General features: G+C 30.4%; 1 protein-coding gene across 5 annotated transcripts; it reads left to right on the forward strand.

Annotated features, from left to right (window-relative positions):
* The first annotated feature begins 4,836 nt into the window (after positions 1-4,836).
* LOC114915808 (CAAX prenyl protease 1 homolog) lies at positions 4,837-16,197 on the forward strand. 5 transcript variants are annotated; one of them, XR_014432480.1, is made up of 10 exons: positions 4,837-5,314; positions 5,396-6,054; positions 6,335-6,460; positions 8,392-8,478; positions 10,705-12,431; positions 13,886-13,957; positions 14,147-14,212; positions 15,624-15,693; positions 15,792-15,885; positions 15,977-16,197. XR_014432480.1 is itself a non-coding variant. In XM_083070953.1 (7 exons), the coding sequence occupies exons 2-5, from the start codon at positions 12,357-12,359 to the stop codon at positions 15,648-15,650; spliced, it is 240 nt and encodes a 79-aa protein (XP_082927079.1). In that variant the 5' UTR covers positions 11,549-11,729; positions 11,933-12,356; the 3' UTR covers positions 15,651-15,693; positions 15,792-15,885; positions 15,977-16,197. The 5 variants fall into 5 exon arrangements, 2 of the variants coding, with proteins under 2 accessions (XP_082927079.1, XP_082927078.1); XR_014432481.1 differs by having other exon boundaries at positions 4,838-5,314; positions 5,484-6,054; XR_014432482.1 differs by lacking the exon at positions 4,837-5,314 and having other exon boundaries at positions 5,909-6,054; positions 8,401-8,478.
* Positions 16,198-17,703: the final 1,506 nt, after the last annotated feature.

Raw genomic sequence — 17,703 nt, forward strand, 5'->3', positions numbered from 1 at the left:
ATAATTTTTTTTCTTTATTTTTTAATAGTATATGATAGTTGCTTAAAAAAAACAGTATATGATAGTTTTAAAAATTATAAAATAAATTTAATTTTTCTAAAAATGTTATGTCAAAATTTAAATAAACTAATTTTTAAAAAATAATAAATAATTGGTGTCGCTATAGTCTGTAGCAACTTCATTAAATTATTATTTTTTAAATTCCCAGCCGAACATGAAGTCGTTGTGTGTCGTTAGTGGTTGTAGCGACTTTAGTTGAAGCCCTACCGGCTGTGACAACTTTTATTATATGACTTTCATGGTTTCTAAAAAAAAATACACGTGGCACTAGTGTCGCTATAGGCCATAGCGACACTGTAGTAAACTGCCCCAAAGGTGTAAATAGTTTCAAAATAGCCTCATTTACGTAATTAATTTTAAAAAATACCCTACAATTGTCAATCAACCCCATGAACATGATCAAATCAATTCTTAAAAACTTTCTTGAGGTTACCACAAAGGTTAAAAAACCTCTTCTTGAAAAGAAAAATGTATCTTAAGGAGTATTTTCAAAAAAGATATCACAAAGAATCAAGTCTCTCTTTTCAAAATGTGAAAAATGATATATATATATATATATATATATATATATATATATATATATATATATATAAGTTTTCTAACTGATTATTTATATGAATAATCGATTATTTTATTCTTAGCAATTTTGAAAATCAACTAAGAATGGTTTAATCAATTATTTTAAGAAATAATTGATTATGCTAGAAACCTGTCTCTGAAATAATCAATTTATTTTGCTAAATAATCGATTATTACAGCAACTGCTCCTTAGGTAACTGAAAAATAGAGCAAATTATAGATTATTTTAAGTGAAAACTTAATATCTCCATTTTTCCTCACAATTCAATTCTAACACATATCTAAATCATCAATCATCATCTAGGCAAAGATAAAAGGCTAAGATACTTATCAAGCACAAAGTACACAAGTAACAAAGCTTAAAACACACAAAACAAGATATAACTTGAACTCCTATCTATCAAGAGACTCAAAACTCAAAGTAAGCTACAACACTACTAGAAAAATTAATATTTGTGACGAATTTTGTGACGGAAAAAATAGCATCGCTAATAGTGACGGATTTTGTGAGGGAATTTTAAGTTTTGTGACGGACTAGAATTTATTGACTTTTGTGACGGATTTTGTGACGGAATATATTCCGTCTCTAAAAATCCGTCACAAATTTCGTCACTGAATAAAAAAAAAAAAATTTGTGACGGATTTTGTGACGGAAAAATTTTCGTCTCTAAAAATCCGTCACAAATTTCATCGCTAAATAAAAAAAAAATTTTGTGACGGATTTTGTGACGGAATGAACTTCTTCTCTAAAAAATCCGTCACAAATTTCGTCACTAAAATGAAACAATTTAGTGACGGATTTTTCCCTCTCAAAATTCCGTCACAAATAGGTTAAAATATTTTGTGAAAAATTTGTGACAAATTGTTTCCTCTCAAAATATTAAATTTTATTTATGAAACTTTTATATTTAAGAATTATGCATAATTAAAGAAAATATGTTAAATTTTTTTTAAGAAAATAATAAAATTAAAAATATTTTATTTCATTAAAGGACTAAAAAAATTATGAAATTCATTTAATTAAATAAAAAATTGTCAATTTTGAACATAAGAAACTAAGACATTCATTAAAAATATTTTAAAAAAAACTTGTGAAATTAAAAAAAAAAATATTAATTTAATTTTGGCTTAATTACATTTTTGATCCCTCAAGTATTGTAATTGTGCAATTTTGATCCCTAAGATTTTAATTGGATAATTTTAGTCCCTAAAGGATTGTAATTGTGCAATTTTAGTCGTTTAATTTTTAATTGAACAATTATAGTCCCTCAAAAATCATAATTGTGCAATTTGAATCTCTCCCATTAAAAATTTAATAATTTTAAAATTTTAATATATATATATATAATAATAATTTAAAATTATACAATTATTTGCTTATTTAAGTTAACATATACTATAATTTTTATTAATGTAACAAATGATATATATTTATTATTACTAAATAAATAAAATTTATATATTATTAATAATTTAATATTGCTAATAAATTAATATCAATAATATTTTTAGTATATTTATAGATAAATTGATAATTTGATAAATATAACTTAGTATATATTAATATACTTTTACAAAAATATAAATATAATAGATAAGATATGTATATTTATATTTTTGTAAAAGTATATTAATATATAATAAGTTATATTTATCAAATTATTAGTTTATGTATAAATATACTAATAATATTATTGATATTAATTTATGAATAATATTATAAAAATATAATATATATATATATATATATATTATGTATTTATTAATAATAAATATATATCATTTGTGTGACACCCTCTATCCCACATACCATAACACAAATAACAAAAATTGAATAACATAATATTTTTCACAATTGAAATACCAAACATGTTTAATTCAAATCAAAACTCATGTATTTGTGGAATTAAATAGATATTCATACATGTCTTGCAACAAGGAATACAACAGAACAATCAAAAAGCAAAATATAAACTTGCATAGTTTGTTTGTTTCTCTCAGGATTCTCTTAAGAGCCTACATAGTATTCTAATTCATACAATAAACATCTTACTCATATAATTGTCTCTTACAATTGCATTCTCTTATGGTGTGTTTGGATGAAGAATTTTACAAATTCAAGATTGCATTCTCTTATGGTGTGTTTGGATGAAGAATTTTACAAATTCAAGGAATTTTAAATTCTTGGTATTTGAATTACTTTGATTTCAATTTCTATCATTCTTAAAATATTTTGTTTGGATAATTAAGTCAATTCAAATATCTCAAATTTTAAATTATTAGGTTAGATATGATAATTTGATTCCATCATGATAAAATTAATTTTAAAAATATATTTATATGTTGAGATTTTTAAAATAAATTTTATAAAAATAAATATTAGCTAATTTTTAAATATTTAATAATTTTAAAAATTAATATAAGATAATATTTAGTAGAAAATCTTGTTTTTAATTTTAATGTGTGCAAAATATTTTCATATGACAAAGAAAAAGTTTCCAAGACAATAAATTTCAAACAAATAGTCAATTTATCTGCTAGAATTGAGGATTTAGACAATTTTATAATTTGCCACACAATCTATTATATTTTTCATTTATTTCATTCATTGTCAATATAAATTTAATTATAACATTATTTCCAATTAAATTATTTTTATTTTCACTATTTTTTTCTTAAATTGTTATATGCATTATAATTTGTCACATACTATATTATATATTTTCATTTATAGTAAAAAATATGAATTTAAATTTTAACAAAAATATTCTTTTTTAGAATTTGTTTGATCTTTCTAGATTTGTTTTGATTTCAATTTCAATGTTTACTTAAATGAGTGATGAGTATCCTCTATTTCCATATTTCTTTTAGAATTAGGCTATAAATATAACAAAAAATTTAGAATTAGATTGATTTTCTGGATTTTATCTTCTGAATTTATTTATCTTGATTTCATTTTCAATTTTTATATAATCGGGTGATAAATATGAATAAAAAATTATATATAGTTAGATTTAATTTTTCTAAATTTATGTGTTGTTATATATATATATATATATTAATTTCTTTTTTTTTTATATTTTAAATTTCACAATGAAGATAAAAACATATTTAACAATTACTTTGATCTCTTGACTTGATTATGTGAATTTAATTTATTTAATTGAATGATCAATATTAAAATATTTTAAGAACTAACTCTAATCTTTTCAAATCACTCGGTTTTTATTTGAGAATAATAATCAATACTACCAGAGAGTTGTTATATGGTATACTTAAGAGTGATTTTTTTTTTTTTAAATCTGTCGATCTAGATTGTGTTTGAGAGAAGGCATTTAAGTAGCTTATTAAGTTATTTTAACTAGTTTACAAGCTAATTCGATTAAATAAGCTTGTTTAGTATGAGTGTTTATAATTTATTTTTATAAATTAATTGAAATAACTCAGTTTGTAAGTCTTTTTTTTTATTCTTTTTACTTTTTTATCCTTATTATTTTTTTGAAATTATTTTTTATTCTTTTTAATTTAAAAACTACTTTATCTTTCATGTCATTTTCTCATCCTCGTTATAAGAATTATTTCTTGACATTTTATAATTATCAATTATCCTACAAATCAAAACTCATGTATATGTAAAATATGACATTGTTCTATTTTTAAAGATGTCATTATTATTTGTTTCTAAACTAAACTTATTTTTCTCTCAAATTTAACTAAATGAATTTTGAAATTTGAATTCCCATTTTTTGTCTTTTATTATTTATTAAGTAGATATTCATTTTATTAATTATTTAAAAAATTCTTTAAGAAATTTTAAAAACTTAAAACTATAAATTAAATTGAATCTTAATTAATTAGAAATATTAATACTTTGTTGGAAGGATATTAATATTGCTTGCAAATAATAGCTGATTGCACTAAAAAAAATGCTAAATAAGAGAGGTTATTTTGTAAAGATTTTTAAAATTTTTTGTAAATTATTAAAAATTTAAGAATTTGATTTAACGTTGCAAAGTTGAAAAGTTCAATTTTTTTTTTACTTAATCTATGGAGGTTTATGACCTCTTCTAATTAAAATTTTCATTTTCCCGCTTAAATTATTTTTTCCCTCTTTAAAATATAAAAAATTAGAGTAAATTAATTTTTTCCCTCTCAAATTTCTACCCAAAAAAAATCTGGAAATCATTCACTTTCCTTTCTCTCGTACATTTCCAAAAAGAAACCCCTAAACCTAATTGCTTAGTTCTCCTTTCCCTCCGCCTCTTCCGCCTCGCAGTCCACATCCGCGAGGTCTGCGTCCTCACCGCCCTCTTCTTCGCCTCCAACACCACCCTCGTCGCTTACTTCTTCGCCAAGGAGGTTTGGGACTCCGGTGCCGGCCTCGTTGCCGCCGCGCTCATCGCGATCTGCCCCGGCTACATCTCCCGCTCCGTTGCTGGCTCCTACGACAATGAGGGGGTCGCAATCTTCGCCCTCTTGCTCACGTTTTACCTCTTTGTGAAGGCTGTGAATACTGGGTCGCTGGCGTGGGCTTTGGGCTCGGCGTTTGGGTATTTCTACATGGTTTCGGCGTGGGGGGTTATGTGTTTATAATCAACCTGGTGCCGCTTTATGTGTTGGAGCTGCTGGTCACGGGGAGGTACTCGTTGAGGCTCTATGTGGCGTATAACTGCATGTATGTGTTGGGGATGTTGTTGGCTATGCAGATTTTATTTTTTCAGTGTGATTGGTTTTGCCCACTAACTGTTTGATGTAGGTTCTAAACAAGAAGAGCGGCAAATTGTGATTCATGGGGCCCATTCATTTTTATTATTGAATTTCTGATGGTCTTTAATGCAACCCAGTTGATAGCATTTCTGATGGAAGAGAGTTTTTAAAGACGTAAATTGATGGGGATTCAAGCTTCTTCTATGCTCAAATCCCAGGTGGCACAATTCTGCTGCATCATGTTGAAGAGAAAGAGAGATTTCCTGCCCAATTTGGTTGTGAGGTATCTGTCCAATAGGGATGCACTGAGCAAATATAGAATTGTATCAATATATTTCTTAACAATTTCCTTTTTAAGAAGAGGTCTTCAATGATTAGATGTTTTTGTTATAAGATTGCAACTCTTTCTATTTTTTTTTTTGAGAGAAAATCTTTGTATTTATTAGTAAGAGTTTACACTTGTAAACATGAATCAGGTTCTGGCCGGGTTCCTTAATGCTGATTGGAGGAATCGCAAACATAGCAAAGATGAAGAAATGAAAATTGTTGTAGATTTCAAGAGACGATTTCAAAAATATGATCAAAACTGTTGATTGTTCATGCATTGATTTCTTAATTTACTGCAATGCCATCATGATTATGGCAGTTCCTTGTGCATCTTTCGGTTATATGTCCTAATTTCTTCGGTGCTGAATGGCAGACTGAAAGGTGCATATTTATTCAATTTTGTAATCATCAACCTGTTTACTTGATTATTAGAGTGAACTACTTTTATCTATTAATTGGTGCATAGGAGATTTTATAGTCTTGCTGGATTTCAATTAGTACCCTTGTAGTGTGATATATTCACTACAAAAAAAATATTAAATAATAGAGGTTATTTTGCAGAGGTTTTTAAAACCTCCTTAAATTATTAAATTAGATAGAATGTTTGTGGGAATGTTTATTATACTGTCTCTTCTCTTTGTGTTGTGGAATTGTGTTACAGGTGTTGCTGGTTTTGGGTGCTGCTAGAGGTGTGGGCCTTGCTGCTGTGCAAATTGGAAAAAGCTTGTGGGACCATTGTTGTACTGCTGAGTTGGCTGGTTTTGGGCGCACTGTTGTCTTTCATAAGGTAACTGACATTCCTTTTTTGTTTACTAGAGCAATTGTTTGATCAGTGTAATAAAACTCTTAGATTCTCCCTTAAGAAAGTTTGCCATATTGAATCATGTGTTCCTATGATGATATTTATGCATCAAACCAATCAAACCAATATATTATTTAGTTAGTTTACCTCTCCTGCATGAATGGTCAAAGAAAGATCTTTGAATACAAGAACCTTAGGCCTGGTTGGATACTTGAAAGTGACTTGGTGAAACTCAATCTCTCCCTTCACCTCTGGCAGTGTCATTCCAGACTCATCCTTGGGGTCTATTCTTGATTTTTGATCAAGAATAGTAAATATAGAAGCAATAGAGTGCTTGCAAGTTTTTTTTAAAAAAAATATTAAAAAAATGCATTTTAAAATAGATTTGAAATGATTTGAACTTAATTTCAAAACATTTTTAGTTAAATGAGATATTAACATAAAGAATTAGTAGATGATAGTATATAAAAAAGTTTACTTAGCTGCACACAATTAGGCCGTGATTTAAAAATTGAGTCCTGTTTTTATTATTCTACTTTAAAGATATTTGTATAACTGGAAGCTAATATTCAGTCCTATCATTTTTTTCCTTACATTATATCATATTATTCAAACTGATCCAATCTTATTTTCTACTGTATGACTTTCGCACATTCGAATTATCAATCAAATTGACTGTTCAAATAAGGCTTCCTCTATTTTTCAAAAGAAAATGTATCCATAGACCTAGTCTTTAGAAATTTGATACATAACGTCATTTTAATTTAATTGACTTACAACATTTTTAAGTATATGGAATTTTATGAGAAATAGGAACATACTGATTTGAGATCTCAAATGAAAGTGGTAAGAATACACCACTCATCTTTAGGTAAGAAAAGACATGCAGTAGATCTCTTGACTAACATGCATAATTTCATATACTTCCAATAATACACCACTCATCTTTAGGTTTGAAAACAATGCATAAGCTCAATTCTTTTTTACTTACGCTAATTCTAGCAAGATTCATTTTTCTTGGGAAGTAAACCATTGAGATACAGGAATACCCTAAAGAAAGGTCTAAGACTTCTTGAAGTTATAAACTTCAATTAATACAAAAAAAAATTACCATTAAACTTTAATTTAAAATCTTCTACTTTCTTCATGTCATTCCCTCTTATAAGTATTTTCAGAAACAATCTTCCACAAAACATTGGAATCTTCGGTTCTTTACTACAAAAATTTGGTGCTCAATACTATTTCATAGACATGGATCTTCAAATTTTAGTCTCCTAAGCTATCCTACCAAACATTTCCATTGGTTGCCTCAACTTTCTTTCTACCACCCAGTACAAACTATATTCTCTCTATATCAATGTCAATATTTCTGTAAGCCTTGGATATATCAGAGTTGAAATATTTCTCAAGAAATTTCCCATACTTGCTGAGTGCTACATTTAGCTCCTTCTGTGTACCTTCCATTTGACTAACCAGAGCAATTTTAAGTAAACTAGCCTTAAGCTCATTTAGAAAAATTTTATAACCAAGTCCATGGCCAGCGTTCTTCACTGACTGCATTGTGTCTGAAAAACTCTCAATTTCCTGTCTGATCTGATCAATTGCTTCTTGGGTCTTGGAACAAGATGATTTCTGTTTCTTAATTGTATCTACAACTTGTAATGCCTTAAAGCTAAGACGTAATTCACCTGGCCACCTGCAAAGGTTCATATATAGTGTTAATACAATAATCTAGAGACATGCATGAAATCAAAGGTTGTTCATGATGCTTTCTAACAAATTGTCCATTCTTTATTTTTTTTTAGTTTGAGATTGTTTTCTAACAAAATATATCCATTACAAACACATGAGAAAATCACTAGTCATTAAATGCTTCTTGGAATCTAATTCATATTCTTATCCTTATATTTAATGAGGTTGTGAAGAGGAGAAAGACAACAACGACGATGAGGAAGACTATATTGGTTAATGATACTGTCAAGGTTTTGGAGGGTCCATCTAAGGTCTGTTATCTCTGAGACTATATTTGAATTTTTGTATGATTTGATTTGGAACATGTTGCCTCTATTAATTGTATGTTTGGTAGATAGGTATAAGGTCATCACTATATAAGCAATCTAGCTTAGTAAAATTAGGTTGCTTCATGTGTATTGTTTGAAGGGGTTTCTTTGCCTAAATGTGTGCCTTGTGGATTTTGATCTCTAAATGATGAAAAGTATCATGGCTATGGATATACTCCAATGAAGCTTTATTGTCATAGTTACACTGATAGAGGTCATTCATTATTTTTCATGTGTTGTCTTGCCGATTAAGCACATCATTAATCTTGGGAACTCCTCTTGATGTCTGTATTGTTCTTTTATCTTCATTTTAAATGATATCATGCATTTTCATAAAAAAAAACTTGATATTTTTGTTTTGATTGAAATTGTTTAAATAATAGGCTCTGGTAATCGATTACAATAAATAGGTAATCGATTACCAGAGAACCTTTTAATAAGTAAATTTTGAATACATGATTTTCCATTGTCTGGTAATCGATTACATGTATACGTAATCGATTACCAGACTCTTAAAAACAAATGGTTCCCTCAAGTTTAGTCATCAACAGTTAGTGAGGGATTCATCCCAGTTAGAGAGGGATTTAATCCCTCACAATTTGTGAGGGATTTAATCCCTCACAATTTGCGAGGGATTTAATCCCTCACAAACTGCGAGGGATTAAATCCGTCACAATTTGCGACGGATTCTACTTAATTAAAGTCATCACAGTTTGTGACGGATTTAATCCCTCACAATTTGCGAGGGATTTAATCCCTCACAAACTGCGAGGGATTAAATCCGTCACAATTTGCGACGGATTCTACTTAATTAAAGTCATCACAGTTTGTGACGGATTTAATCCCTCACAAATTGCGAGGGATTTAATCCCTCACAAATTGCGACGGATTTTTATTAATTTCTAAACATTTATTATTAGAAATTAGTGACGGAAATTATACTGTTTGTGATGCCTTAATTCCGTCACTAATTGTGACGGAAAAAATAATCCGTCACTAAATATTTTGTGACGCCAAATTTTGTGACGGAATTATTTCCGTCACAAATTCCGTCACTAATTGATTTGTGACGGATTTTATCAAAATTAGTGACGGATTTGTTCCCTCTCTAATTTTAATTTTTCTAGTAGTGCAAGTTACACTCTTCTCTCTCAAGAGACTTATTTGTAATCATCAAAACCAACTAGGACCATGTCTTCATCTTGAGCTTGATCAACAACCTTGACTTTAACTTATGAGGGAACCTCACAAGTTAAAAAAAACATTAAAATCAATATACTTATGCATCAATATGAACTTTTTAAAATGGATAAAAATGAAACTATTGAACATATTTTTAGTATATGTCAAACCATTTTGAATAACATGAGATCTCTTGGAAAATTTTATGATAACTATAACCATATTACTAAAATTTTATGAAGTTTTCCTAGACAAGAAGACCACAAATTATAACTTTGAGAGAACTCAAAGACTTAAAATCTTTATGTTTTGAAAAGTTATTTGGTACCCTCAAGGTTCATGAACTTTTGTAACACCCCGAATTTTTCTACTAATAAAATGAATAATTATTTATTTTTGTATTTATGAAGATTATTTTCTTATAATTATTTTGATTAATTAAATGGGTTTGATTGAAGTTTTAAAGGTTTTTAATAATAATCATTTATGAAAATTATTTTGTATAATATTATTAATTATGATATTTTGTTATAATTATTATTTGAAGAAAATCATGTTTTAAATTGTTTTGATATTTTATTTTAATTTGATATATATATATATATGTTATTTATTTATTTATTAATTAATAATCCTGAATTTTTGTAGCTCTGGAACGGGCCGTTCCACTTTGGGAACGGGTCGTTCCGGATGTGTTTTTAAAGGACAAAGTCTTGACTCAGAACGGGCCGTTCTAGGAGAGATTTTTGTACATGTTCTATGTGCTCAGAACGGGCCGTTTCGAAAACCCCAGAACGGGCCGTTCTGGTTTTGGAACGGGCCGTTCTTGGAGAGGTTTTTAGACATGTTTTATTTGTCCAGAACGGGCCGTTCCAGATTCGGAACAGGCCGTTCTGGCCGCGACCTGATGCTTATAAATAGAACGTTTTTCACTCTCTAAAACTCATTTTTTCATTTTTTAATCTTCTTCCTCCTTTCTCTCTGAAGACGAAGGGGAACCTAGAGGAGGCGACCAACAAGATTCGGCTCCTGCTTATCGAGGTAAGGGGGGGAGTGAGAAACCTTGCTCTAGGTGTGAGATTGTATGCTGGGTAGAGGGATTGGCCCCCAATCCTATGTTTGTTGCATTTTTTGTATGCTTATGTATGAGGGGTTTTTTCCAATTGTATCTGTTTTGCCTATTGTTTTCTTATATGTAATTAATCGTATGAATTGAGATTTCTATGGGTTCCTATGGGAAACCCTAAGAGAATGCATTGATAATTGTAAGAGGCAAATTTTAAATGTTTTCTGTTTTACCTTCTGAGTTTTCTGTTGTGTTTCTTGATATTTGCTGAGTGTAAATATGTATATAATCTTGAAAATAAACAAGTTTTGATATGAATTAGAGTGCTTTGTGGGTTCCTGTGGGAACCCTATGAGAAACAGGCAAAATATGAATGTTTTCTGTTTTCCTTTCTGATTGTTCTGATGTATTCCTTGTTGAATGAGATGTATAAATATGTGTTTATTTTTGAAAATAGATTAGTTTTGATATGACACTAGTGCAAAAATTGGATTTAAAATCGGAGTTTTAAGATCGGTTACAAGGTAACCGATCTTAAAAGTGACGCGGTGACAATTTTGTAAATAATATGAACACTTTTAAGATCGGTTCAAATTTAACCGATCTTAAAAGTACTTTTAAGATCGGTTATTTTATGACCGATCTTAAAAGGTATACATTTAAAATCGGTTCAAATATAACCGATTTTAAAAAGTATTTTTAAAATCATTTAACTGATTTTAAATCATGTCTTTTTTACTACTTTTAAAATCGGTTATAAAGCAACCAATTTTGTATACAACATACAAAATCGATTCCTGGATAACCGATCTTAAATATCCTATAACTAAGCTACGATAATCGATTTTCCTTTCTATGTTCCCTTTTACGTTTCAACAATTTCGGCCTCCACTATCTGCTTTGTTCGTCCAGGTTCACAAAGAGGCAGCTGTCTGTTCGGCTTCAGGTTCGTTTTTAAGCTTTTTGTTGCCCTTTCCTTCATTCGTGCTTAGGGTTTCTACCCATTCACGATGGCTTTCACTAAAACCTTGCAAACTCCTTCTGATTCTTCCACACGCGAATGTTTTTACTTGGTTGCGGCGAGGGAGTATATGTGACCCTCTTCGCGGACTAGGGACCTCACTAAAGCTTCGTTTTTGTTGATGAAAGCTTCTGTTGGTCTTCTTCTTCCTCCATCGTCGCAACGCAACTACTAGTTTTTCTTTTGAGAATTGAGAAAGGCAGAGAGAGAGAGAAAGATGCGGTGTTACGGCATAAGCATTCCGGGAAGCGAGCAACGATTCTGGGCGTCGGGGGGGAGTCGGGTGTTGGGCCGGCCCACGGGGAGGCGGCCCTGGCCCAGGCGTTTCCTCGGGCAACCCTAAGGGAGGGTTTGGTAATGGAAGTCAGCTTCTACGACCTATTGGGGATACCGGAATCGGGTTCCATCACAGAGATCAAGAGCGCGTACAAGCAACTCGCGCGCAAGTACCACCCTGACGTGTTGCCCCCCGATAGGGTGGAGGAGCACACCAAGAGGTTTATTTAGCTGCAGGAGGCCTACGAGACCTTGTCTGATCCCTCGCGAAGAGCCATGTACGACAGAGACATGGCCAAGGGCATTAGCTTCGCTTTCGGTGCTCGTCGACGCTACAACTATCACGACCAGGTTTTTTTATATTCCTTCTTTCAAACCTTGTTTCCTTCATGTTTACCTTACTCATTACTTTTTTTTATTTATTTTTATTTGCCTTTGCACTATGCCTTATTTATTTCGCTATTTTTCACTCTCTGTCTTAATTATGTGATTTTATATTTGTTAATTTGGTGGTTTAAATTATGAATTGTCAAATACTTCTACAACTGATTTGTTTCTATGAGTGTTGTATCATACATATTTGACCTAGAATGGGAATTGCCTCATCGTGCACTTTTGCGTTCTGATATTTGATATTTTTGGTTGCTTATTGTGGCTTATTAATTGGAACTTGGTTCATTCGCTGTACTATGCCTTTTTATTTACACTACCTTTATATATAGGAAACATCATTAAACTGCTGACGTTTTTATAACAGAAAAAATATAGGTTTTGAAACTGATTTTAATATATGAAAAGGCAATAAACTGGTTTGTGATGCTTTTATAGCAGAAAAAAATATAGAAAAATCAATTCTTTAAAATTGGTTTAAAACCAGTTCATTTCTTAAAACTAGTTCAAAATTAGGTTTGGTTATGAAACTAATTTTAAACCCGGTTATAAACCTGTTTATTAAAGCAATTCAGTTTTTAAACCAGTTTATTAAAGTGGTTCAAATGGTTTATAAACCGGTTCAGTAAAATGGTGAGGTTCAGTTCGGTGCAGTTTTTTTGGAAAAACCAATCCATGTACACTCCTAACCCTTCCTCTCTTCTCAAGGTAGGCACTCCCTCAAGATAAGTGCCACTTATATAAACCATTGTTCATCATAAAATAAACTAGGAATAGTTTTGAAGCATAAATTTTCCTTCTCTTGTTAAGGTTAATATGACCGTGGTTGTTAGTTGTCAGTGTCATGTAATTCTTGTAACATGGTTAATGACGATCATCGTGTTCTTTTCTTGAGCATCTTTTAGTCTAACTGCTTCATATGTAGTCATGGTATCAAAATCTAATAACTAACCAACCAGTCTCTATGAGGCTTCTTTTTGACCTTGGCACCTTTTGTGTAACTGATCTTTGAAAAACACTTGTTTAGGATAACTGGTGTCACATTGCTTGGATCAATCATTTTCATTATTATTAAACTCCTTTACCATGATCATAATTGATACTAACTTTTAGTTACTTTCCATTTCTGTTATTTATCTCATTATAATTGTATGTTCCTCTTCTTTTAATTACACTATATAATCAGAATCAATTAACAATCTGATTATATTTTTTTCTTTTAAGATAACCTGCTACCTGCATGGTCTATATTCAATTAACATGATATATATAATGTTTAAGCATTCGAAATAGTTAATTAAGTATTTTGCAGGAGGTCCCAAGTTTGAGCCTCCGTGCCATTATTCTTTTTATATAACCTTGGCTGATTTTATTTCCGTAGCACTTGACATCCTTTCACCTGCATTTAATTGCAGCATACTGTAATCCCCCTACAACAATTGGTCAGCTTTGGTTTGAACCTTGTGAGCAGATCATTTGAATTTCAGGTTACTTGCTTTTTCTTCTCTTTTCATCCCTCTTTTCTTGTCAATGTATTTTGTTTACCAGTTACTTTGTCCAAATACATTTCCATTTTCACCTACCCTTTTATAACTCCAACCAAGACCAAGCATAGACTTGATCTTCCATGTGTGTGTGCTATTTCTCCTTTTGATTTTGGTTGTGTATTTATGCAGGCTGATGCCTTTGCTAAGAAGCTTGGATACGCCTCTGAACTACGATCTGGTCTTGTGAAACTACAGGTGACATTTTATTATCAATACTTGCATATGATTGAAGCTACTTCTTTCTACTCGATCTTTACACTTCTTTAATTTTTACATATTTCAAAATTTTAAATACTTTCTAAATTAACTCTTATATATTAGAAACAAACTTCTACCTTGTGTGAAAAATTTTAAGAATAAAAAAAGAGAAATAGAATAAAAACTTATATAAAAAAATATAGCAGGTTTTGTAAGAGGAATTTAGTTATATGGGAGCTTAGGGAAGAGAAAGAGATGGAGAGCTATGAACAATCTGATGGTTAGTTATGAGCAGAGAGCCTTGCCCCCTATAGGAGCTTAGCACTTGGCAATAGGAATATTGGTTCCTCTGTAATCTCTCATTCTCATAAATAATAAACATGTTTATTTCCAGTAGTGACTATTTTCCCTGTTGATTTCCTATTGTCTAAGAAATGTTCCCATTTTGGTTAGTTAGTAAATAAAAGAAACAGATCATAAAATTAGAAATAAAAAGGTTATGAGAGTAGTAGTTTCCAAAAATATGAAAGCCCGGTGAAGTCAGTTTTTCAGCTCCATAATAGAACTTCCGGTGCCAAAGCCACATGTTTGCTGAAATTGTACATATATGAATGGATTTGCTGAAAACATGAGAAGAATGATAAGACAGGTAAGTATTAAAATCACATGAACCAACTTACGCGAGAGAGAAAATTCTGGGTGCTATCTGGTTATTCTGCTCAATGTCTTTCACCATAACCTAGAAAGAGAAGAAATGAAAGGGAAAACAAATAGAAATACCCTAGAGTTAAAGTCTTTCCAAAATGAGCACCTAAATGTTAATTATTTGAACAGGTGACCCCAACCTTAGATTTCAACCTATTCCTTCAACCGAATAATAATTCACTCTACAATTAAGAATTTTATGAACGAGAAGTGAAGTTTTAATTTTACAACATTCATCTTTCTTGCATTTAAATGTAAAAAGTAAGTGGTCATACATGATCACGTGGCATCCTTTTAAAGTGACACGTCAATCAAACTGGCAGTGGTAACTTCCTCGGTTTGTTCATACAAAATTAATAGATGTACACCTTGTTATCATATATACTAGACTAGAAAAAGAGAGAAAAATATAAATGTGATAAATAATTAATATGATTAAATAAGAAGATAAATAGAGAGAAAATAAAAAAATCACTGAATTTATATTAACGGTTGGATTTTATATATCAATTCTTGTATGAATAAACAATTCAATAAATCCTTAAGAATATATGAATAAGGATAATAAGCTAATTACAAAAAATATTACAAATAAACATACTTGATTTATTAGATAGGTAAATTGTTTAAAAATATCTAATTTCTTTTATTGATTATCATTACATTTGACTTTACACTAATCATAATATCATTTTATAATTAGGGCCATGGAAGGATATCATATACTTAAGGGTTCAAAGATGAAGAAAAAAATGAGTTGGGTCTCTCCTAAAGTAAGATTTTAATTCTAGCAATGATATTTTTTTTAAGTAATTTAGTAATTTTTTTTAATTACTATTCTATTGAAATTGATTTTATATTCTTTTTGTAGTCTCAAACAAAAAGGAAATTATGAGTGCGGATACTATGTAATGAAGACAATGCATACTATTGTCGATTCACAAATAGTATCTGGGTGGACTGAAGTAAGTTTTACAATTTTGAAAGTTTTTGTTTTAACTTCCCATTCTATATATTTTATGAATTATTACTAATTATTTTAATTTTTCTTAACAGATATTCATAGATCAATCACCATTGCCGCTAGAAGACATAAACATCATTAGGGAGCAATGGGCCACATTTTTTATTGACCATTACTTTAACTAGTTTGGGCTTATGTTTTATAGTATTGCTTCAACTAGTTAGAACTTACATTTCATTGAGCAATGTAGTCCATTTATGTATTAGATGTATTTAAAACTATTCAATTATATATATATGATTAACATTTATCATCTTGTCATTTGTATGCGATTTGTGCTTCATTGAGAAAATATTTTAAACTGTCTGGTTTTTCTGCAAGTTTTTTGTTCTGAGCTGCTCTCAAAACAAGTCAAATATACAAAAAAAAATCACTACTTTTAAGATCGGTTATGCCATAACCGATTTTAAAAGTAGACTTTTAAAATCGGTTGTTACATAACCGATTTTAAAAGTCTTGACTTTTAAGATCGGTTACAAAACAACCGATTTTAAAAGTCTTGACTTTTAAGATCGGTTATATAACAACCGATTTTAAAAGTAGACTTTTAAGATCGGTTGCTGTTATAACCGATTTTAAAAGTCAAGACTTTTAAGATCGGTTATAAATCAACCGATTTTAAAAGTCTCTTTTAAAATCGGTTGATAACCGATCTTAAAAGTCTACCTTTTCAAAATCGGCTCTTTTAAGATCGGTTCCATAACCGATTTTAAAAGTCCAAAATAATCGATTTTAAAAGCCTTTTTTCCACTAGTGTGATTTTGAGTGCTCTGTAGACACTATGTGAATATGATGAGATGATGTGAAAAATGATGATTATGTGAATATGATGAGATGATGTGAAAAGTGATGACTATGAGAATATGATGAGATGATGTGAAAAGTGATAATGAGACATGATAATGTGATATGGGAATGAGAAATGATAATGAGATATGAGAATGCATAGAGTCTTGAATGACATGCATCATTTGCATAAGTGTTTTAAGGGTACGATATGGAATACACCGCCAGAGAAGGCCCCCTAGTGTAAAAGCTTTGGAGATTAGTCCTGGGGATAACTCGGTTTGGAAGTCCCAGTCTCGCCCATTGTGTGCATGGGATGTATCTTGCGCGGCTTAGCTATCTCGATGAGACTCTGGTAGTATATCCTTCTAGTGAGAGTGCGCAGAGGGTGTGACCCGGCATGTACTCCTAGACTACTCTTCGTGTATTGCTAGCGGCAATATGCCATGTGATGTTTTACTGGCGCCACATGCATGATAATATGTAGTCCGTGTCCATGCATATGCATTCTTAATGTTATATGATAAAGTGATGGTTTATGTCTTGGATGAGTGTGATGTTATTATTAATTTATCTATGTTATACTTATTTTGTTTGTGTTTGGCTATTCGGCGTATATTTCTACACTGTGAGCCAGAGTGAGATGTTTCTCACTCCCTTTTCTCGTGTTGTTCTGTTTTGACTGTTATACAGGTGATCATCAGCGTGAGGCTGAGGATGTTGGTGATGAAGCTTAGGCTTCTATGTTGGGTTTTGCTCTGATAGGACATGTGACATCGGGACATAGATAGAATTAGTTTAAAGATGTTCTTATTAAATTATTTTAGAAAATTCAGTTTTATTTCTTTGTAATTTTACCGGCATGTTATTTGGATTAAGTTTATGAATGTGAACTCTTTACCCTTACGTGGCTGGAAATTTGATTTTTAATGATGAGAATTTTTATATTTTTTATAATTACGGTATATGTATG

This window comes from Cajanus cajan, chromosome 3 (assembly GCF_000230855.2).
Source record: "Cajanus cajan strain Asha chromosome 3, NIPB_CcT2T_4, whole genome shotgun sequence".
Taxonomy (NCBI): Eukaryota; Viridiplantae; Streptophyta; class Magnoliopsida; order Fabales; family Fabaceae; genus Cajanus; species Cajanus cajan.